This window comes from Acipenser ruthenus, chromosome 19 (genome assembly GCF_902713425.1).
Source record: "Acipenser ruthenus chromosome 19, fAciRut3.2 maternal haplotype, whole genome shotgun sequence".
NCBI lineage: Eukaryota > Metazoa > Chordata > Actinopteri > Acipenseriformes > Acipenseridae > Acipenser > Acipenser ruthenus.
In genome coordinates, this window is record NC_081207.1 from 12,443,462 (window position 1) to 12,468,967 (window position 25,506).

A 25,506-nucleotide genomic window follows, 5' to 3' on the forward strand; every position below is an offset into this window, starting at 1 on the left:
GCTTACGCCTGGTTACTGATTAAACACACTGCATAGAGCGGAACAATTTCTTTAAAATGTCTTTAATGAAAACGACACCAGCTGCATCAATGATGGAAAATATTTCTGCTTACAAGATGCCACTACAAGATGGGGACATGTTATTTTTATATGTATTTATGCTTTTATTTTGTTTGATAATTCACTGGTGGTGAAAATTGAATGTCTTTAAAAGGTAGACATCAAAATTTAATATTGTACAATTTAGCATTTACTGTTTTTCAGGTAAGCATTTAAATATTTAGGAAAATTTGTTGCATAATGACTCTAGAGAAACGGATCAATTTTGAACGGGCCAACGCATTCATTTTCTGCTTTAATAAATATTATGTGTCATCGTGAAATATCTTGAAATACCTATTTTTAGACCGTGAAATACCATGAAATAAGCCATTTGACTTATTAGCTTTTCAAAACTTTGAATGAACAAAAGTGCTGGAGCTTCTGATTTGTGTTTAACCTACCATCTGCTGCTTACACAGAATACAATGTCCCTTTTCTGACAGTGTCAGTTACTGAAGAAATCACTGTCCAGCCCTTAATTTCAATAAGATCCAAACATTTTTAAATCATTAAATCATATATGAGATTAATGTAATGAATAGATATTTCAATGCAATGCTGTTTTATTAGTTGGCTATTGTGCTGGAAACTACATTTCATCTTACCTTTTTCCTGAATTAGGCTGCAGCCTGTAACACAAAAAACAAACAAAAATGGAAGCCATATGTCTGTTATAATACCATTACCTACATTAGTAACTTTTAGATTAAAAGGTGTCTTTTTGAAGGAAAGGGTGAGCTAGGTATGGTAGAACCTGATTGCAATGTTCATAAACTCCCCATAATCCCACAGACATTTTAAATGCCACTGTTACATGGTTTCACATCATAGGAATACTAAAATGTTAACAGTAACGGGATTCATACAATACAGTTCAACTGTACCAGCTAAATATTTGGAAATACTCCCACTATAAAGAGTAACAAGTTGCTCATGTGTCACTCCACTGTTAGTCACATGTGTCACGGACTCTAACAGAAGCAGTAACTGAGCAGACACTCTTCATAATTACCTGAACTGTGTTCTCTGAACCTTCTGAGCTCCAGGAACCTGCTTGTAAATTTCATTGAGCTGCAAATAAAAAAGGACAGCATGAATCATCAAAAAACATTTGTTCAAAGAGTACTATAATAAAGGGTCTCTGATTGGACTCACGTTCTCCTCGACTTCCCGTCGCAGATGGTCGCTCTCCCGGGTGTTTGGCCTGGACAGGTTCTCTGTGAAGAGCCGGGCCAAGCGGAGGGACACGCCATAGGGGACTGTAAGGACATGGGGACAGTCAGTGGACACATCAGCAGGTACTGCAGGTCATAGCTACAGCTACAATAATCCTGCGTATTTACAAACATTCCAATCAACTTGCCCACACAAGTTTAAATGTTAGCAGACACAGACCGGGTATTGTAAGGCATTCCTTTGTGGAGAGGGTGGCTGGCTGATTTATACAACCATCAGGCAGCGGCAGAAACAAGTTAAGACATTAGACTCAAGTAAACAGTATGCCTTTAAGAATACAATATTTTACTATATATATATATATATATATATATATATATATATATATATATATATATATATATATATATAGTTTCATTTTTCTCATATTTTAATTGGCTCACTATCTCATTATATGTGTTCTTAATTCATTTATGTTTCTGAACTTGTTGATATTTGACATGTTTAATGAAGTTTAATTATCTTCGGGACTGTCTCTGAGCAAGCCTGAGCAACGTAGGGCTAGTAAAGGAATGACCTCTAGGGGTGCCCTTGGGTTGTGCACCAGTCATTTCTTCTCTTCATATGCTTATAGAGTTGCTATTGTAAGAAATTACCTGTGCACAGCCCAAGTGTACTCATAGTGGTCATTTTTATACTGGTGTCATTCACAAGTAAAATATTGTATTCTTAAAGACAAAACAAAAACAGTCATGAATGATCATGTCAGGGGTAATAAACACAATACAATTGAATATCATGCACATACAGAGGGTACAGCAGTCCTTTAATAGCCCTTGTGACCTGTGTTTTAAAAACCTTTATTAAAACACATCTTTCACAGCAGACAGCTGAAATGTTTAGAGTATGTTCCTGTATGGTAGCCAGGTGTTCATACTGAAAGCAGTACATGAGGTCTCTGTGTCAGGGTGTTTGTGTCTAGCCTGGCTGGGGATACTCACCTATGTCCTTGGGGTTGGGGGCCTGGTTGTATGAGGCAGCCTGTCTGTGCACGTTGTCTTTGATCTTCCAGCTCACCACGTCCGTCCCTTTGGGGGGCCCGGTGCGCACCATGGGTGTGTCCAGGTGATCCGAGGTGAGCAGGCTTTGCCGCAGCATGTAGTTATCCTCCTTGAATCCCACCATCCGACCTGCAGGAACCCAGCAGAGAGCTGTCAGAGCAGCTCCGTGGAGGAATGCAAGGCTTGGGCGTGTATAGAAACCGCAATGGCGCACATCCCACAACATTTTTGGGAACCGATTGTAAAAATATCTTGAGAACCATAATATGATCCAGCCTAATTATAAAAGCACTTGACCTCAATTGTAATAAGTTCTTCTTTCTCTAAGGGAGCTTGATGGAAGGGTGTGTTTGTATTCTACTTTTGCATACATTGTTCTTGTTGATTGTTCAATAATAATAATAATAATAATAATAATAATAATCTCAGAAGACCATTATTTTAAAATGTTAAGAATAATGAGTTATTACAAGCTTCTTTTTTTTTTGTTGTGACTGTACTGAAGCTGGTTAGGTGTGTTTGCAGCTAGTTATGGAAGTTCAAGAAAAAAACAGTTTTTTAACATCCTTTTAACACAAAACTGTGAATTATTATCAAACTACATTTAGAATACAATATTACCTCGTGCGCAACACGGCAACATGGCCAGGCAAGCCTGGAAACAAGGAGAAACATTATTAAGTTGTAATGTTTTAATTCATGTCTAGATATTTATGCAAAACTGAGCCATTACTGTAAGTCACAGATGTTCCTTGTTGTTTAGAGAAAGTGCTGATTACTTGTTCAGTTACTGGTAACTAACGGTTCCTTTTTCAGACAGGTAACTAAATGTGGTAACGGGTTACATTTTATGGGAAAACAATTACGCAGTCACTTTTAGTTACATTTAAGAAGGACTACGGCTAATGCCTCACATGGAAATCAGAAAGCGCTTCAACAGTGCAAGTCAAAGCTTACATGTCACATGAACACGTTTTTCACCTTGCTAGGAAATGGCATCACAGGAGGAAACTGCTGGATCTTAAAAAATTATTTTGTGCTGCATTCTGACCAAATTGAATAAATATGCCTGCAAAATGTGTACCTGAGAAGTAACTGTTTGTAACTGTAACTAGTTACATTATTTTTCAATAGATGTGGTGACCAGTACACAGGTACTGTGAACCTACAGCATCTACCAAAATATATAACAAAATAGAAAGCTGCATTGATCTCACGCTGTCCTAGTGGCAGAGGGACTGATTTACCTTGCAGCAGGCACAATATTTCCAGCAGCACAGCAGCAGCAGCCCCGCCAGCAGCATTAGGAATATGATGAGGGGAATGAGCCAGAGGAACCCGGCCGGAGGGCAGTCTGTGGAGCAGAAGGCACAGTCAGGAACCACAATAAGAACACAAGAACATAATGTTGAATATTGGTCTGGCGTATTCCTAGCCTTTTTCACTGTTAAATCTCTCTGATCAGGGCTGGGCGGAAAGGACTTGAGGGCATGCTTGTACCTTTCTTCTTATACACCTCAATCACTTGGGTCTCCTTGGAATCAGAGTTAGGGTTCGAGTCCACAGTGTAGTGATAGGTGCAATCATCCTCCTCGTCTCTGAAACTGCATTTCTGAATCACCTCCTCCTCTGTAGGGAGAGAGGGGGGGAGAGAGAGAGAAGGAGAGGGAGAGAGAGGGACAGAGAGAAGGAATGAGAGGAGGGAGAGAGAGGGAGAAGGGAGAGAGGGAGAGAGAAAGAGAGAGAGGGGGAGAGAGAGATAGAGGGAGAGAGGGAAAGAGAAAGAGAGAGAGGGGGAGAGAGAGGGAGAGAGAGAGGAAGTGAGAGGGGGAGAGGGGAGAGAGGGGGAGGGAGAGAGAGGAGAGAGAAAGATAAATGTTTGCCATGAAAGATGCCATCAAGGTTTCCAGTTATATTTTAGTGCATTACTATCTTGTAGCATGTCAGGTATGATTCTCTCTTTCCAGATTCATAGCACTGTAGAGTTAAAACAACACACAAGATAAGCCTAATCTGATTCCCTTTGTTGTTGTTTAATTCTCTTTGATTTATTTACTGTTGTCCCAATGCAAGATGCTCATGACAGATCTTTCATTGCAGAATGATAAGAGTGCTGGCCTACCCTTCTTCAGCTCGTCCACCATCTTGATTCTGAAGGGGCATTCCTTGCACTTGTCTCCCTTTTTCTCGCCGGTCTGCCAGGCCTGGCACTGGACGCAGGTCCGCGTGTCCTCGCACATGCCCAGTAAGCTCTGGGGACAGGAGAACCCAATCAGAGACCTCAGCATGCGTACACAACACTCCAAGAGCATGTTGGTTGATTTATTTTATATCCTCGTGAGTTTTAAATAAAATGCAACACAGTTCATCAATTAATACAGGAGATAACAGACTCAATAAAATCCAATGTTTTTAAAATTTGCATTTTGCAGTTTACCCATGCTTTTAGAATTATCATACTATGCATTTACAATAGTTTACCATCGTTTGTTGTATCTTTTTCAATTTGCTTTACCATACCTCTCTGGCTTTTACAATGCTTTTCCGTGCCTTTCCTATGCTTTATTACACTTTGCTGTGCTTTTACTATGGAACACTTTTATAAGGGAATACTTGAGAGAGAAGTGCTTGTCTTCAAGTATACTCAAAGCGTCCTCTAGGTGTAGCTATGTGACAAATGCTATCTTATTTAAGGTCTGGAATTTAATATTTAAAAAAAATCAGATTCTGCTCTGAGTCTGACTTCAGCTGGTCATTCAGCAGTAGGTTGTGCTGTGAATGGGAGCCTGTGACAGAGAAAGAATGAATCTTGGTTATAAATCTCCCTCCCGACCTGTGAGAGCACTGTGTAAAGGGAACAGAGTCAGGCAATTCATTCCAAGGGTTAGGTGGAAGTCAGACATCTAGAAAGGGGGCGGAGCTACGGTACACAAAGTCATCGCTCCAGAGGGAAAGCGATGTGGCAACCACGGATTGGAGGAGAAACTGTTGCACTCGCTAACCAAGGGGGCATGACTGATGGTACAAAAGGGGATGTGGCTAGGTGATCTGTTCCTTTTGTTATGGTTAAGCTGAAACCGAGAAAGGAGAACTGTGATTTAATTGTGAGTGTTTTGTTTGTACTGTTTGTTATTACTAGATGGCTAACACGATCCGGAGCTGTCGCTATAGGCCAGCACTAAACCCGGACAACACTTCACAACTGTTCACGAATAAATTGCATTTCACCACGAGCACTTTAGCACTCACTCTGGACTTGTGATCGTGTGTGTGTTGATACTGTGTTTATTATTTCGAACTGTGTATATTATTTGGGACTGGAAACCCATAGTTTGGATCAGTGCAATACACATTGCTGTGTATTGCCTGGGATTATTCTTTGCGGTTGCCAGACCGGGATTATAAATAAACATATTGTTTGGACCGTGAACTTTGTCTTCTGTTTCGTAATCACATCACCACTACACCTACGCACTGCAATCCACTGTGCCACAGAGTCTTTTTGTTTTTATTAAACTGAACTAATAACAGGATGTGGTATAAAAATGAGAGAGCAGCAAGACACCTCTTGTCATATAACAACAACCCCCTGCATGAAGCCAGCTATTTACATACATAAGAAAACAAAGATACAAGGAGCTTGCAGTTTGATAAGGTCCAAGCTGCAGAACGAGCTCTCAGCTCAACTTGGCTATGAATAGAACTGGGTCAACTCGCTTTGTTATTCTCCCTTCACTGGGAGCCTGCAGGTAGGTCATCACGCTGGGTTTGTCTGTCCTGAGCATCTCAAATCCTCTCTGTTCCACAGTACTGTATTGGGTTGGAGAAGCTGGACGATGGACTCTGGTTCAATACTCACCAGGGAGGTGGTCTCACAGGTGCTGCCAGCGTACGGCTGATTCTCATCACACATGCACCGGCCGCAATTACACTTCCCACGACCATTACAGATCCCCTATGAGAGATGAAAGCACACTAAGAGCATTCACAAAGCAAAGCCGTGGCAACATTTACACATCACAGATGTTTGCTTTTGCTAAATGTATAATTTAGTAAGTTGTCTACTGTATATAAGCCTTTTTATGTTCTTATATTCACTTTAGCCTACCAATGTTCAACCTTAATGAATATAACCTTTGAGGAATGTTCACGTGCAGTCTGTTAGGTATTTGAAAGGTAGGACTGTAAGGAGAAGGCTATGTCCTGGCTCTTACCCCGTTGCTGTCAATACAGGTGGCGTTACTTGAGGGGCATTCACAGGCTGAGCCTTGCCATCCATCCTCACAGGCGCACTCCCCCAAGAAACAGCGGCCACGAGCTGCAGGGACAAAGAGCCATGTGATGAGTGTTTTTACTGACATGTTTTAGTTATGGGAATGTACAACAACAACATCATCAACAACAGCTCCAATTTCTATAGTGCCTTTCATCACAAGGATCCCGAAGCACTTCACACACACACACACACACACACACACACAAATAAACCATTACATTAAAAACGGTCTAATACAGAATCTGATAAAACAGAAATTAAAAAAGAGAAAACAAAATTTGGGTTTAATTGTATAATTTGAAAAACTAAGATAAAAAGCTATTTTGTAGAAATAGAACAATGAACAGAGTCTAAAACATAACAAAAGATTAGCAATGCTCTTCTTAAACATTATTACTGCATAAACCTAAATCATAGTACAAATATTCACAGCAGTGAATTCAATTGATCTTAATAACTGCAGATCTATAATTTGAAGACAAAAATACACTAAAGCCAAATCAGCCAAATCAGGTTTTTTAGACAATGACAAAAATATTGTTTTAAATACATATTTCTCCAGCCATTTATTTTCTTTAAAACAACTTAAAACTCCCAGAAGCCAGATGCATTGACTCACATAGGAGTACCAATCACCGCTTTTCAATGTCGACACAGTTCCTTCATGCAATCTGCATTCCATAAATGTTCTTCTCTACAGCTTCAAATAAATTACCATTGTGTGTGTTTTTCATATAGGCAAATGCGAGACCTACAAAATGATATATATTAGGTAAGATTTACTGGAATTATGTTGTTAGCACCATGTACTTTAAGCAGGATTGAAGGCAGCTCAGAGTGCATTGTTTTTAGGGTATTTTTGAAGAGTTGTACCGTTGCAGAGGAATCCTCCGAAACGCTGGCACTGGAAGTTGTCGAATTCGCAGAATTGGCCCTCGTAGCGCTCCAGCGGGTTCTGTGACAGGTAGCACTGGCAGGTGCCACACAGACACTCTCCTCTTCCATTGCAAGGCTTGCTACCATTCTGGCCAATACAGGCCCTGCCATCGTCCTTCGCATCCACTGAGCAGTTACAGTAAGGTCCTCTCCTAGGGACAAGGTGTTTGGAAATGGGGTGGGAGTGAAAAACACAGACTAACAAAAATAACCTTTCCTCAGTGTGTCAAAAGAATTTATTCATTTCAAAAAATGAGATTTATTTCCATTTAAAGCACATCAGTTATTAGTTAATAACTGACTTTTGAGAATGAGTGAATGCCTAAGAACCTAAATTAAGAAAGTGAACAACTGAACTTCATATACTGTGCAAACACAAACAAAAGCATAGCCACACATTTGTAAGCCACTTGATCTGGTGGAGGGTGTATCAATAGTTTACACTTCCTTCTGGTGAGCATTGGTACTAAAACAACGAAATGACTCATATCTACATCAATACAAGTTTGCCTTTCTTTAATCAGAAAGATAAACACGAATTTGATGGTACAGTGCCTTGCGAAAGTATTCGGCCCCCTTGAACTTTGCGACCTTTTGCCACATTTCAGGCTTCAAACATAAAGATATGAAACTGTAATTTTTTGTGAAGAATCAACAACAAGTGGGACACAATCATGAAGTGGAACGAAATTTATTGGATATTTCAAACTTTTTTAACAAATAAAAAACTGAAAAATTGGGCGTGCAAAATTATTCAGCCCCCTTAAGTTAATACTTTGTAGCGCCACCTTTTGCTGCGATTACAGCTGTAAGTCGCTTGGGGTATGTCTCTATCAGTTTTGCACATCGAGAGACTGAAATTTTTGCCCATTCCTCCTTGCAAAACAGCTCGAGCTCAGTGAGGTTGGATGGAGAGCATTTGTGAACAGCAGTTTTCAGTTCTTTCCACAGATTCTCGATTGGATTCAGGTCTGGACTTTGACTTGGCCATTCTAACACCTGGATATGTTTATTTGTGAACCATTCCATTGTAGATTTTGCTTTATGTTTTGGATCATTGTCTTGTTGGAAGACAAATCTCCGTCCCAGTCTCAGGTCTTTTGCAGACTCCATCAGGTTTTCTTCCAGAATGGTCCTGTATTTGGCTCCATCCATCTTCCCATCAATTTTAACCATCTTCTCTGTCCCTGCTGAAGGAAAGCAGGCCCAAACCATGATGCTGCCACCACCATGTTTGACAGTGGGGATGGTGTGTTCAGGGTGATGAGCTGTGTTGCTTTTACGCCAAACATAACGTTTTGCATTGTTGCCAAAAAGTTCGATTTTGGTTTCATCTGACCAGAGCACCTTCTTCCACATGTTTGGTGTGTCTCCCAGGTGGCTTGTGGCAAACTGTAAACGACACTTTTTATGGATATCTTTAAGAAATGGCTTTCTTCTTGCCACTCTTCCATAAAGGCCAGATTTGTGCAGTATACGACTGATTGTTGTCCTATGGACAGAGTCTCCCACCTCAGCTGTAGATCTCTGCAGTTCATCCAGAGTGATCATGGGCCTCTTGGCTGCATCTCTGATCAGTCTTCTCCTTGTATGAGCTGAAAGTTTAGAGGGACGGCCAGGTCTTGGTAGATTTGCAGTGGTCTAGTACTCCTTCCATTTCAATATTATCGCTTGCACAGTGCTCCTTGGGATGTTTAAAGCTTGGGAAATCTTTTTGTATCCAAATCCGGCTTTAAACTTCTCCACAACAGTATCACGGACCTGCCTGGTGTGTTCCTTGTACTTCATGATGCTCTCTGCGCTTTAAACGGACCTCTGAGACTATCACAGTGCAGGTGCATTTATACGGAGACTTGATTACACACAGGTGGATTCTATTTATCATCATTAGTCATTTAGGTCAACATTGGATCATTCAGAGATCCTCACTGAACTTCTGGAGAGAGTTTGCTGCACTGAAAGTAAAGGGGCTGAATAATTTTGCACGCCCAATTTTTCAGTTTTTTATTTGTTAAAAAAGTTTGAAATATCCAATAAATTTCGTTCCACTTCATGATTGTGTCCCACTTGTTGTTGATTCTTCACAAAAAATTACAGTTTCATATCTTTATGTTTGAAGCCTGAAATGTGGCAAAAGGTCGCAAAGTTCAAGGGGGCCGAATACTTTCGCAAGGCACTGTATAAGCAAGAGACTCCTTAGTTGCAGGTAGGAGCAGTTACATCATTGTGTCATTGCTTTTTAGAGGGTGAATTTCAATGTTTCTCTTCATCTAATGGGATGCACACAGTTAGGGTACATCACTCAAGCACTAATGGAATATTAATGGCATTCACTTTTCATTTCATACAATCCACACAGCATGTAAGCAGTTCCTTACCATCCATCATTGCACCTGCATTGGCCACACACCAAATCTCCGTTCCCTCCACATTTCAGAGATTTCCGAACAGGGTTCTGCAAGAAGAAAAACAAATTCAGTTTTAGTAACACTTGAACAATGCTTTCTGGAATTCCAATTACTATCATGTAAATAACAACAGACTACAGAATACTCCTTTTTAAACGTGTCTGTGGATTGGTTGATCATATTGCTGCCTCTTGCTCTAACCCAGGTTCAAACTCAGGCCTCTAGAAGAGATAGGCTTATGCTTTAACTCACTGTGCCCCTAGTCTTTCATCCCTAAACCATTAGTAACTTCTACACCATAAATGGTGGTTTACTTTCTAAGTACTATCGTTCCTCACTGTACCGTCTCACAGTCACAAGCAGTGCAGATGATAGCGGCGTCGATGGTGAGCGCATCAGTGAAGGACGTGGGTTTGATGCGGATGTTTCCTTTCTTGTCCTCCTCAGAGAGCTTGCAGATGTGTTCCCCTCCTACCTCCTCCAGAGCCTTCACTTTCACCATGAATGTGCCCTGCCAGAGTCAGACACAGACACCAGTCAAGGGCAAGCCCTCAGTCTGCATCCACTAACAAATCACAATTACATGAAAGCATGGCTGTGGTTTATAAGAAGCTCAGAGACAAGCCTGTCTTCAACTAGGGGTCGCACCCAACGGTTGACCTCTTGAATAGAAAAGTGACAGTCAACCTCAGAAAGTGACAGTCGACCTCAGAAATGAGCAGTCGACTTCAGAAAGTGACAGTCAACCTCAGAAACAGGCAGTCGACCTCAGAAAATGACAGTCGACCTCAGAAACGGGCAGTCGACTGATCGAGCTCTTCAATTTCAAAACAGCAGCGGCAACAAAGCTGCATTTTACTACCAGCAAAACTACAAGCTTAACAAAAATAGTCATGTTTTTGTGTGTTTAAAGTGTTGTTTGAATTGAAAGGGAAAGTAATTGTGAAGATGGACGGAATAAGAGAGTAACATATAAATGACATTTTATAATATTAAGTTGTTTTAAAATCTAGTGCACAAAGAGCAAAGTATTACAAAACAGAACGTTCACAAACAGAACCAGATTTTATCAAATACATAATATATTAATTTTCAACTAGTCGACTATTTTTACCTTGACTATTCCACTCAAATTAGTAGTCGTTCTGTCTTCAACATACCCTAGACCAAGTTTCCCATGGATCAATGCCAAAATATCTGCAGCAACGTGCACATGTTCTGTTTCCTGATCTGGTAAATCTTTATTTATTGTGAATAAAAAACCTTAAACTAAATCTTTGTCTATATGCCTCTTTGAAATGAGCTGTTTCTTAGTCTTAATCACATACCTTCTCTCCAGGGGTCAGTTTGAAACTCCCAGGATGTGTCACCTCAGAGGCCTGAGAAGACAAAATCTCTGTGTGGAACGCCTTGGGAACATTGTCGGAGCGGATGCTGATTTTTGAGCGGATATTCTGGGAAGAAGAAGAAACATGTCACACAACTGCTCTACTGGTAAAGTAATTATAGCTAACGAAATAGTTCCTTAAAATATGCAGTTGTGTAAGAAACACATGTTTTAACAAACTTGTGTTTTCATTTCAAAACTTGATATCTGGTACTACACTAGCCATGCTTTTAGACTGACTTGTATTTCCTGGGTCATTTCACCTGGAGAGTGAAATTGTCCCAACCCCTTCACTGGCTTCTTTCCTGTCAATAGCCAATTCAGCTGCTTTCCATATTGACTGACATGCTTTTAGCTAGTAACATGCTTTGACGACACTGCTGATGTGAAATGACCCAGGGAGTAGAAATGCAAAAATATTATTATGGGAATATCTAGTGATGTTGTTAGTATAGGTTACATATGCTACTGTGGACAAACATTTCGGTGTACACTGATGTACACTGATGTACAATGGCTGAAATGGTTGTTTATTTGTCTTAGTTATACATAGGTTTGATCTCATAGTAAATAAATATATAATTCGTACATTGAAGGCTCTGCGCAGCAGGTCAATGATGTTGGAAGAGTCCTCTGAGAGCTGCCCTATGTCCGACACAGGGAAGTAGTGACTCAGTTTCTGCAGATAATAAAAATTATTTAAATGTCATACCAGCTCTAGGCCAGCCTGAAGTATTTGTAGGCCCTACTCACAAAGCTCCTCATTTATTTATAGAATAAAATAATGTTTTATATTCATGAGACTGCTGTTAAAGAAGTCAGCAACTAAACACATTGCATAGAATTCTGTACACTAAAACTGATCTTGAGATCTACACAGTTTCAAGGCAAACAAGTGTGTCATTAACATCCATCTCCCACCACCACTATAAATTCAAAACCAGATCCATCAGTATGATGAACAAGCTGATGACCATATAGCATGTATAGAACAGTATAGAAGAATAGAAGAACTACCAAGTTTCATGACAAGTTGATAAGTGGTTCTCCAGATATATGCAGTCTACCATATAGATGGACAGATGGACATACAGACAGACACCTTCCTATATCTCTAGAATCTGATATTCTGAAGAGCTTATACTGAATAATGTTAATACCAAGTTTCATGACAACTGAATAAGCGATTTTCCAGACATATGGAGAAATCTGTGGATTGTGACCACCGCCACTAAATCCCCTTGGCAGGGAATTTCCTCCCCAGCATGGATAATCACCGCAGTGAGAGTATAAAGCCATGCCTGCCAGGACGGACCTCATAGTAGGAGTACGAGTGGTTGGTGACGGCGAAGATGGGGATGATGTTGTTATCCTGCAGTAGGCGCACCAGTGTAGGCACCGAGGGGTAGTCCTGCACCGTGTCATGTGTGTAGGTGCCATCCTGGCTCAGGTGGCACTGCTCGTCGTTGCGCTTCAGGATCCCCGCCAGCACGTTGGCACCGTCGCTCTCGTAGTGGAAGGCAGACTCCGTGGAGAACACCAGAAGGTGCGTGCTCTGGTCTCGCCAGCCGATCTGGTTCTGAGGGGCAGCAGAGAGAGAGAGTAAGCAAGAGGAAGTGGAGTGTAGATCTTTTTTTCACGCATGGCAAAAGCAAGGTGCAATGACTACAGAAAGCAAACTGAGAAGCCAATATACACTCTGCAGAACCCACAGAAACTGTCTTTCCCATGTTGCACAGTTCATTTTTCTATGATGTAGACCCCTGTCCACTCAGAGCCACGCTAGGCTTGCAGACTCCAATAGTCTCCTGGACTCTCAGCTTGGTTGTGTCTCAAATGTTTGTAGAGATCCCAGCTCTGTGACTGTACCTTACAGACAGCTGTCTGGAGAATGGCGTCAAACCCTCCCTCAGGAGCATCCAGGTTTCCTGAGATACGCTCCTTGTCCAGCTCGGTTCGGAACTTGGAGGCATCATTTGTCAGAGGAATCACGTTCTTAAAGGAGAAGGGCGGGTCACTGTCCGGCCACGGCTGTTTCAACCTGCAGACAATGAACAATTTATAGAAATGTGCCTGTGAGAAATGACATTGAGAAAAAATTTTGGTCTTAATTGATACGCATGGTTTCTAGTACTACTAATACATCTTTTGAAATGTCAGTGTTTAAAGTTAGGAAAGAGGCATTACTGGGGAGTTGGTTCCAAACCCTCACAATTCTCTGTGTAAAAAAGTGCCTCCTATTTTCTGTTCTGAATGCCCCTTTCTCTAATCTCCATTTGTGACCCCTGGTCCTTGTTTCTTTTTTCAGGTCGAAAAAGTCCCCTGGGTCGACATTGTCAATACCTTTTGGAATTTTGAATGCTTGAATCAGATCACTGCATCGTCTTCTTTGTTCAAGACTGAACAGATTCAATTATTTTAGCCTGTCTGCATACGACATGCCTTTTAAACCCGGGATAATTCTGGTTGCTCTTCTTTGCACTCTTTCTACAGCAGCAATATCCTTTTTGTAACAAGGTGACCAGAACGGAACACAATATTCTAGATGAAGTCTTACTAATGCATTGTAAAGTTTTAACATTATTTCCCTTGATTTAAATTCAACACTTTTCACAATATATCCGAGCATCTTGTTGGCCTTTTTTATAGCTTCCCCACATTGTCTAGATGAAGACATTTCCAAGTCAACATAAACTCCTAGGTCTTTTTCATAGATTCCTTCTTCAATTTCAGTATCTCCCATATGATATTTATAATGCACATTTTTGTTGCCTGCATGCAGTACCTTAAACTTTTCTCCATTAAATGTAATTTGCCATGTGTCTGCCCAGTTCTGAATGCTGTCTAGATCATTTTGAATGACCTTTGCTGCTTCAACAGTGTTTGCCGCTCCTCCTATTTTTGTGTCGTCTGCAAATATAACAAGTTTGCTTACTATACCAGAATCTAAATCATTAATGTAGATTAGGAATAGCAGAGGACCTAATACTGATCCCTGTGGTACACCACTGGTTACCTCGCTCCATTTTGAGGTTTCTCCTCTAATCAGTACTTTCTGTTTTCTACCTGTTAACCACTCCCTAATCCATGTGCATGCATTTCCTTGAATCCTACTGTGTTCAGTTTGAGAATTAATCTTTTATGCGGGACTTTGTCAAAAGCTTTCTGGAAATCTAAATAAACCATGTTGTATGCTTTGCAATTATCCATTGTCGATGTTGCATCCTCAAAAAAATCAAGCAGGTTAGTTAGACACGATCTCCCTTTCCTAAAACCATGCTGACTGTCTCCCAGGATATTGTTACCATATACTGTAGGTAATTTTCGATTTTGGATGTTATTATAGTTTCCATAAGTTTCCATATAATATAAGTCAGGCTTATTGGTCTGTAGTTACCCGGTTCGGTTTTGTCTCCCTTTTTGTGGATCGGTATTACGTTTGCTATTTTCCAGTCTGTCGGTACAACCCCTGTGTCAGGAGACTGTTGCATGATCTTGGTTAGCGGTTTGTAAATAACTTCTTCCATTTCTTTGAATACTATTGGGAGGATCTGATCCGGCCCAGGGGATTTGTTTATTTTAAGAGCTCCTAGTCCCTTTAAAACTTCTGCCTCCGTTATGCTAACGTTATTTAAAACTGGATAGGAACAGGTCGACATGTGGGGCATGTTGTCCGTATCCTCCTTTGTAAAAACCTGTGAAAAGTAATCATTTAATATATTTGTTTTTTTTTTTTCTTCGTCTTTGATTTTGCCATTTGTATCTCTTAGACATTTAACCTCCTCTTTGAATGTTCTCTTTCTGTTATAGTGTTCATTTTGGAATTGGTTTTAGCCCCCTTAGCAATGTTGATTTCTATCTCTCCCTTGGCCTTTCTAACTTCCTTTTTGACTTTTGCAGTTCCAAGAACTCTTTCTGTGTACTTTTTTGGTCCCTTTTAAATGCTCTGTAAAGTGCCTTTTTTCACTGAATATTTTTTTAAATTGATCTATTAAACCATTTTGGCCATTTTGTTTTAGATTTAGATTTGTCTACTTTTGGGGTGTAATTGTTTTGCGTCTCTAGTACTACATTTTTTAAAAAAAAACAACCATCCTTTCTCTGTGGATGTTTTCTCTATTTTACTCGAATCTACTTCTGTTAGTCTCTATTTAATACCTTCATAGATTGCTTTTCTAAAATTGTAAACCTTAGCTTTAGTCATTACTTTGGGGGTTTTAAAAGTCACTTCAAATGAGACCATGTTGTGGTCTGAGTTTGCCAATGGCTCTCTGACCTCAGTTTTAGTTATTCTGTCTTTGTTATTTGAAAAGACTAAATCAAGGCATGTCTCCCCTCTAGTCGATGCCTTGACAAATTGCGTTAGAAAGCAGTCATTTGTCATGTCCACCATTTCAATTTCGTCCGTTGTGCTCCCCACCGGGTTCTCCCATTTTATATGGGGGAAGTTGAAATCCCCCATTAGTATGGCTTCTCCTTTGCTACACGCATTTCTAATGTCATTGTATGACAGATTATTTTGCTCAGCGTCTCAAATTGGCAGTCTATAGCATGCTCCTATTATTATGCCCTTTGAATTTTTGTCCATTATTCTGACCTATATTGATTCGGCTTTGTTTTCTTTGTCCAGATTTAACACCTGGGCTTCAAGACTATTTCTTATGTATAGTGCTACCCCTTCTGTCCTGCCTGTCTTTCTTATAAAGTGTGTACCCACTAATATTATATTAATCTCCATCACTCTCAGATGCTTCATTGTTGTACCCTGAAAACAGGCACTACAAAGTTCATCATCAGAATAATACACTCCAAGAATATGCACAAATATGATCACTGCAGTTTGCCATCTCTTGTTAAAGGAAAACCCACCAATATTGTTAAAACTGCAATGAAAATGTCTTCTACAGATGTCTACAGAAGTACATTCTCGCTAATTCTGTTCCATTTTTCTTGGATTAATGGATTAAATAGATTAAATGGATTAAATAGGGGTTGTTAAAGTATACATTTCATCATCACAGTGTCGCAAACACAGTTTTTATAAGATACTCACTTAGAGGGTCTCATGTCTGTCTGCGGCGCAGTCACTTTATCAACAAATTTCCCAAAGCCAATGGTGTAGTCGCTAGACAGCTGAGTGCTCACCACTTTAGCTGGGAAACAGAATCAGACACGTGGGTTAAAATCTCCAGATACAGCTCTGGAAAAAAAGACCCAGCCTTTCACAGAGCCTGCATAGACCTAAGGTTGCGGCCAATGCGGGTTCAGTTAAGTTGGTGAACAAGGGATACAATTCCATGGCAGAGTAACATAGTTACAAGACTTATTACAGACCTGTGTTCCCTGTGTATTTATTAAAAACTGTGCTACCAGAAAGTCAGAACCCTTACCCAGTTCATCTCCCATCTTCTTGAGGTTGGCGAGATCGTCGGACATGGAGTTTGAAAAGTCCATAAGTATGTAGAGGTCGACGGGGGTCTCAGTGGGCTCAAAGACTTGCATCTGGACCACTTTCTCCTCGCCCGCACGCAGACGCATTGTCATCCGCTGGGGAGACACCTGTGTCTTCTTCAGAGACGTGTCAATAGACATGTTCTGAGAGGGAGACATAACAACTTAAGAAATACACTGTGGCTCATGCACAGCAGTGTGGCAACACTGAAGGACTAATACCCTGTCATCTGGTCTGTTGTAGGGCATTAGTTTGACTATGTGTTTTCTGGAAGGCTGGAAGTTTGAATCACAGTTTATCCAATATTGTGAGAATCTTTTCAAACATACTTACAGTTTAACGCTTGATTTTATTTTACACACAAGAAAAACTAAACATGTTTTTATAATGTCCCCCTACCTTTTTATGATATTGCCAATCATTTTTTATTTGGTATCATAAAAAGGTACAGGTAAATAAACAATGTCATTTTAATTTTAAATTTGTAGATGACAGTATATTCTGTTATCTAATTATCTTTAAGTAACTTCCATGTTTTTCTAAGGACTATTCATTATACTTGAAATGGCTACGTTTGTGTATTTACCTTCTGGAAACTCATCTCACTGAATAGCTCCACTCTGTTCATACATTGATGGCTTTTCAGGTTGTTGAGGAGATCACAACGTGGTAGCTTGAAATCCTGCAAATCAAGGGATAAACATAGTTAACCACTGTGGCACAGACTGTAACACTCTCACTGTAGCACTTAAGGTGAGGGAACACAAAACCACTTTTTCAGTAACAGTGGCTTAAAACCTGGTTCCAGGAGACTGGGAGACCTAGTTTGAGGCAACTTGGCTGCATCAAACCCCAATCTTCCCCTGATGTGCCATGCAGTGGCCTGAAACCTGAAACCTAGTCTCCTGAAACCAAGTTCCAAGCCACAAAGTGGCTTTGTGTTCCCTCAGCCTCACACAGACACATGCACATGCAAGTGGGATTTTAAAGACAGTCTAAATCTGATTTTCAATTCTGACCTAAGAAAAGTAAGCATAGTGAAGCTTCATTATATTTAACATATGTGCCAACGTGCAGTGTGCCATACCTCATCTGTGCAGAAGGAGCAGTCTTTACCGGCTTGGATACAGTCTGTGCAGGTGGAGGCTTGTGCAGCCAGACAGTGATTCACTGGAGAGACAGAATGGAGAACGAACCAAAATGGGATTCAAACTGAACTGTATGTGTATCTGGGCAGTGTATATGGAGAGAAATTAGACTTTGAACAAAAAACGAGAACGAGATGCTGACAAACCATTGTTTTCTGAGCGCTAGTTTAAACACTACATACTGTATATAGACGAAGGTACACTGCAACTGTTTCTCAGCTTAGAGAAGCTTCACAGGTTAAACTGGTTAATTTGTCTACAAACAGCAGTATTATTAGGACTGTGTTTTTTTCTAAAAATAGGTATTTCAAAATACAGTATTTCACGATTAAACATAATTTGTTAAAGCATAGCAAAATATATAATTTTCTCTAGAGGTATGTGGCAGGGCAGAAGCCCTGAATGTGTAAATATGGAAGTGTGTGTTAGATATGGCAGGGCTGGAAATTAAGATTCCAGCCCTGGTTGTCTTGGGTGTGTTTGTGGTGGTGATTGGCAGGAATAGGGTTAATTCTTATCCCTGCCAAATACATGTGCAGAATGTAGCCAGGTGTTGATTGAATTATTAGTTCTCAATCAACCCTGGCCACATGGTATATAAGGGAGCCTGGGAGAGAGACACATGGGCCTGAAATGTTTGTTTAAAAAGAACTCACCGTGATAGCACTGCTTGGGTGAGGGTTCTTTTGTGGTACGTGATTGTTTTTGTTAAACCTTTTTATTTTGTGTTTATTAAAAATGCGCAGCAGCGCTTAAACTGCAGTTTTACTGTCTCCGAGTCTCTGTCCACCCAGCCATCCTGTCACAAGGTATTATACAACAATTCTTCATAAATATTGAAATGCCTACCTGAAAAACAATAAATGCTCAATTTTTTTATGTTCTACTATGTTCTATTTTCAACATCGGTGAATTATCAAACAAAATAAAAACATAAATAAATGTAAAAAATAACAAGACATGTGTAATGTCCCCTTCTTGTACTGGACAGAACTATTTCTGATCTTTGATGCAGCTGATGTCTTTTTCATTGAAGACATTTTAAATAAATCGTGCAGCTCTATTCAGTGTGTTCAAGCATTTACTGGAAGCAAACTAAACTGGCTGCCAGGTTTCTAAATGCAATGTAACAGGTAGGCGTCAATAAGGCAAATGCTTGCTGTATATATTTTTTAAGTGATAAATATGCATATTTCCACTATTCTTTCAGAAATGGGAATTTTCACAGGGAACTACATACTGTATTACAAAGCAATGGGTACATTTTACGGAAATCGTGAAATCCGTGATAACCATGAAAAAAAAATAGAGCCTTAAGTATTATTACATTACGTTCAGCATCCTGATCATTTGTTTATTCTTACAGGATCTGTAACCTGCAAAGGGCTACGTTCCATCTTTATATGCAGACACAAGGAGCTTTGGCAGGTGGGCAATGCATCAGCTAGCAGCTCAAAGGAACTTTGCTGCAATGTCAAGAGTAATATTATTAGTTTGTCAATGTTGCATAATGTACCTTATGTGTAATGCTAGATCATATTTTAAATCCAGTGTTGGACAGGAGGATAACCCAACATAAGACACAGGTTTGATCTTGGAAAACAGTTTTAGTTCTGAGAGATATTGCAAGTACATTCCAGGACAGATTCATCAAAACATGAACAGACAGCTCAAAACATGATCTGATATGTAAGCATTTTCAGGAATGCCTTGTCCCTATTTCATGGTAGAATTTGACTGTGATTTGGGCTGATTCACAAAGAACCTTACCTCTTGCTTCACTGGTTGTCCAGAGCAGCATCAGGAGGACCATCCCCACAGATAGACACAAGTCCCATCTCTCCATCTCCCTCCTGTAATACAGAGAGCTGGGATTAATCTAGTGTAACTGGGACTGACACTGAGAACTGGGAATTCAACAGCGCTCTAACCTGGGGGTTCAGAAACACTGTTAACATATTCAACATGTTTGTATCCTGCTGCTAACTGCATATTTTACAACTAGTCAACTGATTTAAACAGGGTAGGTCTAAATATTGCTATCATTAAAACCATTATTAAGAACATAAGAATATTTGCAAATAAGAGGAGGCCACCTAAACTCGTCTGGTTCCTAGTAGCTGATTGATCTCAAAACTTTGTCAAGTTGGGTCTTAAAGGATCCCAGTGATTCAGCATCAGCAACATGACTCAGTAACCTTTTCCATACCCTCACCACTGCCTCTGTGAAGGAATGTTTGCTTCTCTCTGTCTATTTCTACTTAATTTCCAACTGTATCCTCTTGAATCTGAGATCTCAAGGGTTACTGTATTTAGATCAATTAAATAGACCCCAGTATGTTTTTAGAAGAAGAATACATTATCCCGTGGATAAGGTATGTGACATCATAGTTCACAATTTACTGCTTTTGTAATTAGATGTCGTATGGACTGAAAAGGTTGGTATGGTTTCAATGGATAACAGTGATGGTTAATAGGAAGGTACTGGGGAGACAGTAGATTAAGATTATAATTCTGGCTAGGACCCCAGCCCTGTATACACCCTCTTATAACTGCACGACTGCTGTCAGTGCTGTAGAAACTGGAGTTAGTAGTGTGCACCTAGTCGGGGAATGGTCCACTAAATTAACCCAACAGAATACAAGACTTCAGAGTATTGTCCTTATTGTATATTCAGTACTTTTGGTAAAAGCCCAGTGAAAGCATGTTAAGTGTAGCTAAGAACACATAAAGCATTGCAAAACCTAGAACTAAAACATTAAAACGTATTCCTTAGTGTCCCATGCTAGCACCAACATGTGTGTATAAACATAAACACAGAAGAACAAATCATATTATATGCATTTGAATGTTTTTAAACAGTGCATGTGGGCTTTAGGGGGGTTTGTGTTGTTTAAAGTATTGTGATAAAATCGCACCTCTCCGTGGTTCGTTGCCCCTTTAAAAACACTGACCCAGACACAGGAATGGATTTTTGCACTGCGCTGACGCGCTATTTTTAATAAGCATAAAACAAAATAAAACACAAAATAAACACCTAGCTCCTTTTTAGAACACTAACTAGACACAAAACAGGAACCTAACCTATAAACAGGACAGCTAAGCCGTTTACCTGTAACAAACAAACCTTCACTACTTGGTACACCTGCACACCCTCACAAGCAGGCTATACACACAGCAGCCCAGCACAGCCTGGCTGCCTTTCTTTTATACCCTGCACCTGGCTCTAATTTAATAATAATCACCAGGTGCAGGAGACAATCACCAAAAACAATCACCAATAAAACAACTGACAGAATAATTAAACAATAAAACAAAACAAGTCAATTGAACCATTGTGCATTTGCACATGTTTTTCATGCAGGGAGGATTAACCCCCTCCCTGCTGTGTTACAGTATATTACAATTCCAGCAGTCGTGTCAAACAAGCCGATGTATACATCCTCCCCCACTCACTCACAAATGCTGGGGTAACCTTACATGCTTTACAGCTTGTTACAGAAACGTATTGTGTTATTTAAGATCCCAAAGCTTAAATTATCCACGCATAAGGTTGAATTCAAACCCTAATGATAGTTTAGTCTTTTAGTACTGAAGATTTTATGATTGAGTGTTTAAAGTTATTGTTGAGAGTTTGAAGATAGGTTATCCAAGTGTGGAATTATTCAAATGTTTATAAAATAGAACCAAATAAACGCATTTTGACTAACAGTAACAGCATATGCACTTGTTCTTTGTTTTGTTATGGTATAAATCTGATTTAAATAAGTGCCCCTGTTCTGTGTTCAACTGTTGATAATTTAATGAAAATGGAAAATTGTAATGATTTTCATTACCCCATGTTTTTAAAAAAAAGATAAATATAATAAAAATATAATAAAAGAAATGTAGCATTTAAAAATTATTTTGGTCCCTATTCACAATGCTTTAAAGGTATTTTACAGGTTGAAGTCTGTTTATAATTGAAATGCAATTTTTTATCAATGAAACTGTAATCAATCTGTAAACTTATTTTATGCACAAAAATCAGTCTTTAAGAAACTAACGAGTTAAAGCCTTGTTATTAGGGCCCTTTGACTAACAATTACATTGGTGCACAAACTTCACTGACAGGGACTAAATCCTTTCAAACCAGATTCCTACACTGCACTTCACCCAGCATGTTTCACCACGATCAGTTGAATAGACCCCAGAATATTTTTTTAAAGCAATCTGAACTTTTCTGAAGCTATGGGTGTACACTTACACTTGTATAGGATATATAACTTCATATTTAACAATATATTGCTTTTGTTTTAACATTAAGAATATTGCACGTTATTTTATAGTTTCCATTCTTACATGTTTTACTGGTGTTTTCTGGGATATGGTGATAAAATAAGAGTAACTGTATAAACCTTTCCCCATTTATTCATTGGAAGAGGTGGCAAATAGAGGTACAGCTAGCAAGCCTAGCTGTGTTTACATGGGACAAGATCTGCTCCTTGCTAAGTCTGGAGGTATAACAAATTGCAAATAAAGTGTTAACTAAAGTTTGATATTCACAATGTTGACTTATTTGAAAGGTTTCATGAATACCAAAATGTTCTGAATTCATCAAGAAATACTAAAAGAAGTAATAAATTCAATGAAAAACATTTTGTCTTCTAGTTGAAACATTTGTTGAGTGTTTAGTAGTCATGAATGAATCAAAATGGAATAGTATTTAATATACACTGTGAAACTGACAATCAAATAACTAACTAACTCAAAACTCAAATGATGAACCACCTACAATTTTCACTCTAAGTACTTGAACTACTGTAATAAACTCAATAACTTACTAATTATTGACTCAGAGAAACGGCACAAGTACACTTACTCGAATTAACTGTTCTTTTATTTTTCTTTACAAGAGGTTGCTCACGCTAGCCTGGACCGGAACTAGATGGGGAGTCATGTCAGGACTCGCTACAATATAGGGTCTCTTCTGGTTCCTGACTGTATTTGTCCTAGGTTGACAGGGAAAGTAGAGAGGTTTTCCAGTAACAAAACCACATCCCCTGGTGTTGGCACGTGTGAGGGTGTATCCTTCAGTGGTAAACGACTCAGTCCATCAGCATTACTGTGTGTCTCTCCACTCTTGTAGCGTACCTCATACTCATAACCAGCAAGCAATAACGCCCACCGTTGAATTCTCCCTGAAGCCATCGGTGGAATCAACTTGATCTCGCTGAAAAGGCTCATCAAGGGCTTGTGGTCCGAGCAAATAGTGAAATGGTGTCCATACAGGTACTGATGGAACTTTTTTACCCCAAACACAATGGCAAGGGCTTCTTTATCCAGCTGAGAATAGTTTTTTTCAGCTGGAGCCAAAGTGTGGGATGCAAAACTTATTGGTCTTTCACTTCCATCAGGCAGGGTGTGCGATAACACTGCTCCCACTCCATAGGGTGATGCATCGCATGCCAGGAGCAATGGTTTCTTGGAGTCGAAATGTACTAACAATTGTGATGTTAGCAAAAGCTTCTTTGCTGACTGGAAAGCTTTCTCCTGCTGTGGTTTCCAACACCATGGCACCTTCTTCTGTAGTAGATGATGCAATGGTGCCAACAGCGTCGATAAATTTGGCAGAAAATGATGGTAATAGTTTACATCCCTAAAAATGACTTCAACTCTGTGGTATTCTTGGGCATCAGAGCTTCCGCTATTGCCCGGACCTTCTCCTCTGCTGGGTGTATGCCCTCTGCGTCAATCTTGTGACCTAAATACTGCACCTCTGGCGCTAGGAAAATGCACTTTTGTTTTTTTAGTCTCAATCCTGCATCAGCAAGCCGCTTCAAAACTTCTTCCAAAACTTGCATGTGTTTTGACGGGTCAGGACCTGTTATGAGGATGTCATCCAGATACACGAGAACGTGGGGCAAACCTGCTAGCAGGCTTTCCAGGGTGCGTTGGAAAATACCCGGAGCTGATGACACCCCAAAAGGCAACCTGGTGTAGCGGAACAACCCCTTGTGCGTGTTGATGGTCAAAACTTCCTTAGAACTGTCCTCCAGGAGCAGCTGCTGGTAGGCATGGCTCAGGTCCAGCTTTGTAAAGGCTTGCCCCCCTGTAATGTTGGAGAATAAATCTTCCACTCGCGGAACTGGGTAAGCATCCAATCTGGAGGCATGGTTCACTGTCAGTTTATAATCGCCACAAATACGTATTGACCCATCTGGCTTCACAATTGGCACAATAGGAGCAGCCCACTTCGAAAACTGAACAGGTTCAATGATGCCTGCCTTTTGCAATCTCTCCAGTTCAGCACTGACTTTTTCTTTTAATGCATACGGTACTGTACGGGCTTTGAAGAATCTGGGCTTAACGTTTCCGTCCACTTCAATGACAGCCTTAGTTCCTCTCAAAGTTCCCAGTTCATCCCGAAACACAACTGCATATCTGTTTAAAATGTCTTGCACACTAGTAGTTCCCATATGATACAAGTTAGACCAATCCAGCTTGAGCTTCTTCAGCCAGTTCTGTCCTAGCAAACTAGGTCCATTACCATACACTATCAGTATTGGTAGCGTGCATGACTGATGGTTATACTACACTTCCACTGCAATGATGCCTATGACTTTAATTTCTTCTCCTGTATATGTGCGCAGCTTGATGGCAGACTTACTGAGTGGGGGTAACTGTTTGCCATGCCACGTGCCTCTGTACGTGCTCTCACTGATAACTGAATGACGCCCCTGTATCAACTTCCATTTGCAATTCTTCCCCTTGCGCCTTCACAGTCACATAAATAGGTTCTACTTTCTCTGTTTTTGCTTGGTGCATACTGTAAACAACCTCAGGTTCCCTTTCAAGTCGAAAATAACCATCAAGGTATGGGACATTGCCGTCAGGCAGTAGGGATTGGCTGAGCTTTATGTCAAAGCTGCCGATAGGCCTCCGCGCAAGCTGCCGTGCAAGCCCGCCCCCTTGGGAGCTTACTATACGCAGCGCGCGGAGAGTCACTTCCTCTTTTGCCTTCAGCATCAGTAGCGGTAGGACTTAGAGCTATTTTGACTGATTGTACTCACTAAGCTTAGGCTTGAGAAGCTGGTTTATCCCCTTCTCCGAGTTTATTTCAGTTATTATTATTATTATTATTGTATTGTATTATTTTAGGATATATTTTGTGTCTACATTATATATTCCTTTTCGCTTTGCTTCGGCATTGCGTTCTTCGTGGTCTCCCCGTCTTTCCTCTGTTCCTTATATTTACTGTGTGGGTTTTTTGTATATATATTTTCTATATATATTATATTTTGTGTAATTATATTGTTATATATTTACATTGTGTGTCGGACGCGTGTTGCGTTGGCCTTGGCCACGCGCAATTGCATCCTCGGTCTAGCTTAGGCTAACCGTGTGTGTGTGCGGGTAGTCTGCTCTGCAGTGTCCCCCCCCGCGGCGCGTTCCCGCCACGTGGTATTGCACTACACTCCCTTTCCTTTTGCAGCGTCCACAAAAAAAAAAAAAAAAAATAAAAAAAATAAAAAAAAAAATAAAAAAAAGTTTTTCCCTTCACTATACAGAGGAAGACAA

At 40.0% G+C, this 25,506-nt stretch overlaps 1 protein-coding gene across 3 annotated transcripts in view; it reads right to left on the reverse strand.

Annotated features, from left to right (window-relative positions):
- LOC117424698 (integrin beta-4-like) overlaps nt 1-25,506 on the reverse strand; it is an 84,483-nt gene that overhangs the window by 26,823 nt on the left and 32,154 nt on the right. For all 3 annotated transcript variants that reach the window (XM_058992481.1, XM_034041332.3, XM_058992482.1), the window contains exons 2-23: nt 19,717-19,799; nt 17,886-17,968; nt 17,385-17,480; nt 16,737-16,941; nt 16,400-16,499; nt 13,216-13,387; nt 12,662-12,925; nt 11,936-12,025; nt 11,288-11,413; nt 10,303-10,470; nt 9,930-10,006; nt 7,489-7,703; nt 6,554-6,657; nt 6,199-6,294; nt 4,462-4,591; nt 3,840-3,968; nt 3,587-3,693; nt 2,961-2,994; nt 2,280-2,468; nt 1,258-1,361; nt 1,115-1,173; nt 708-731 (exon numbers count right to left, since the gene is read on the reverse strand). In XM_058992481.1, coding sequence (XP_058848464.1) covers nt 708-731; nt 1,115-1,173; nt 1,258-1,361; nt 2,280-2,468; nt 2,961-2,994; nt 3,587-3,693; nt 3,840-3,968; nt 4,462-4,591; nt 6,199-6,294; nt 6,554-6,657; nt 7,489-7,703; nt 9,930-10,006; nt 10,303-10,470; nt 11,288-11,413; nt 11,936-12,025; nt 12,662-12,925; nt 13,216-13,387; nt 16,400-16,499; nt 16,737-16,941; nt 17,385-17,480; nt 17,886-17,968; nt 19,717-19,792 — 2,648 coding nt within the window. In that variant the 5' untranslated portion in view covers nt 19,793-19,799. The remainder of the gene's footprint in view (nt 1-707; nt 732-1,114; nt 1,174-1,257; nt 1,362-2,279; nt 2,469-2,960; nt 2,995-3,586; nt 3,694-3,839; nt 3,969-4,461; nt 4,592-6,198; nt 6,295-6,553; nt 6,658-7,488; nt 7,704-9,929; nt 10,007-10,302; nt 10,471-11,287; nt 11,414-11,935; nt 12,026-12,661; nt 12,926-13,215; nt 13,388-16,399; nt 16,500-16,736; nt 16,942-17,384; nt 17,481-17,885; nt 17,969-19,716; nt 19,800-25,506) is intronic.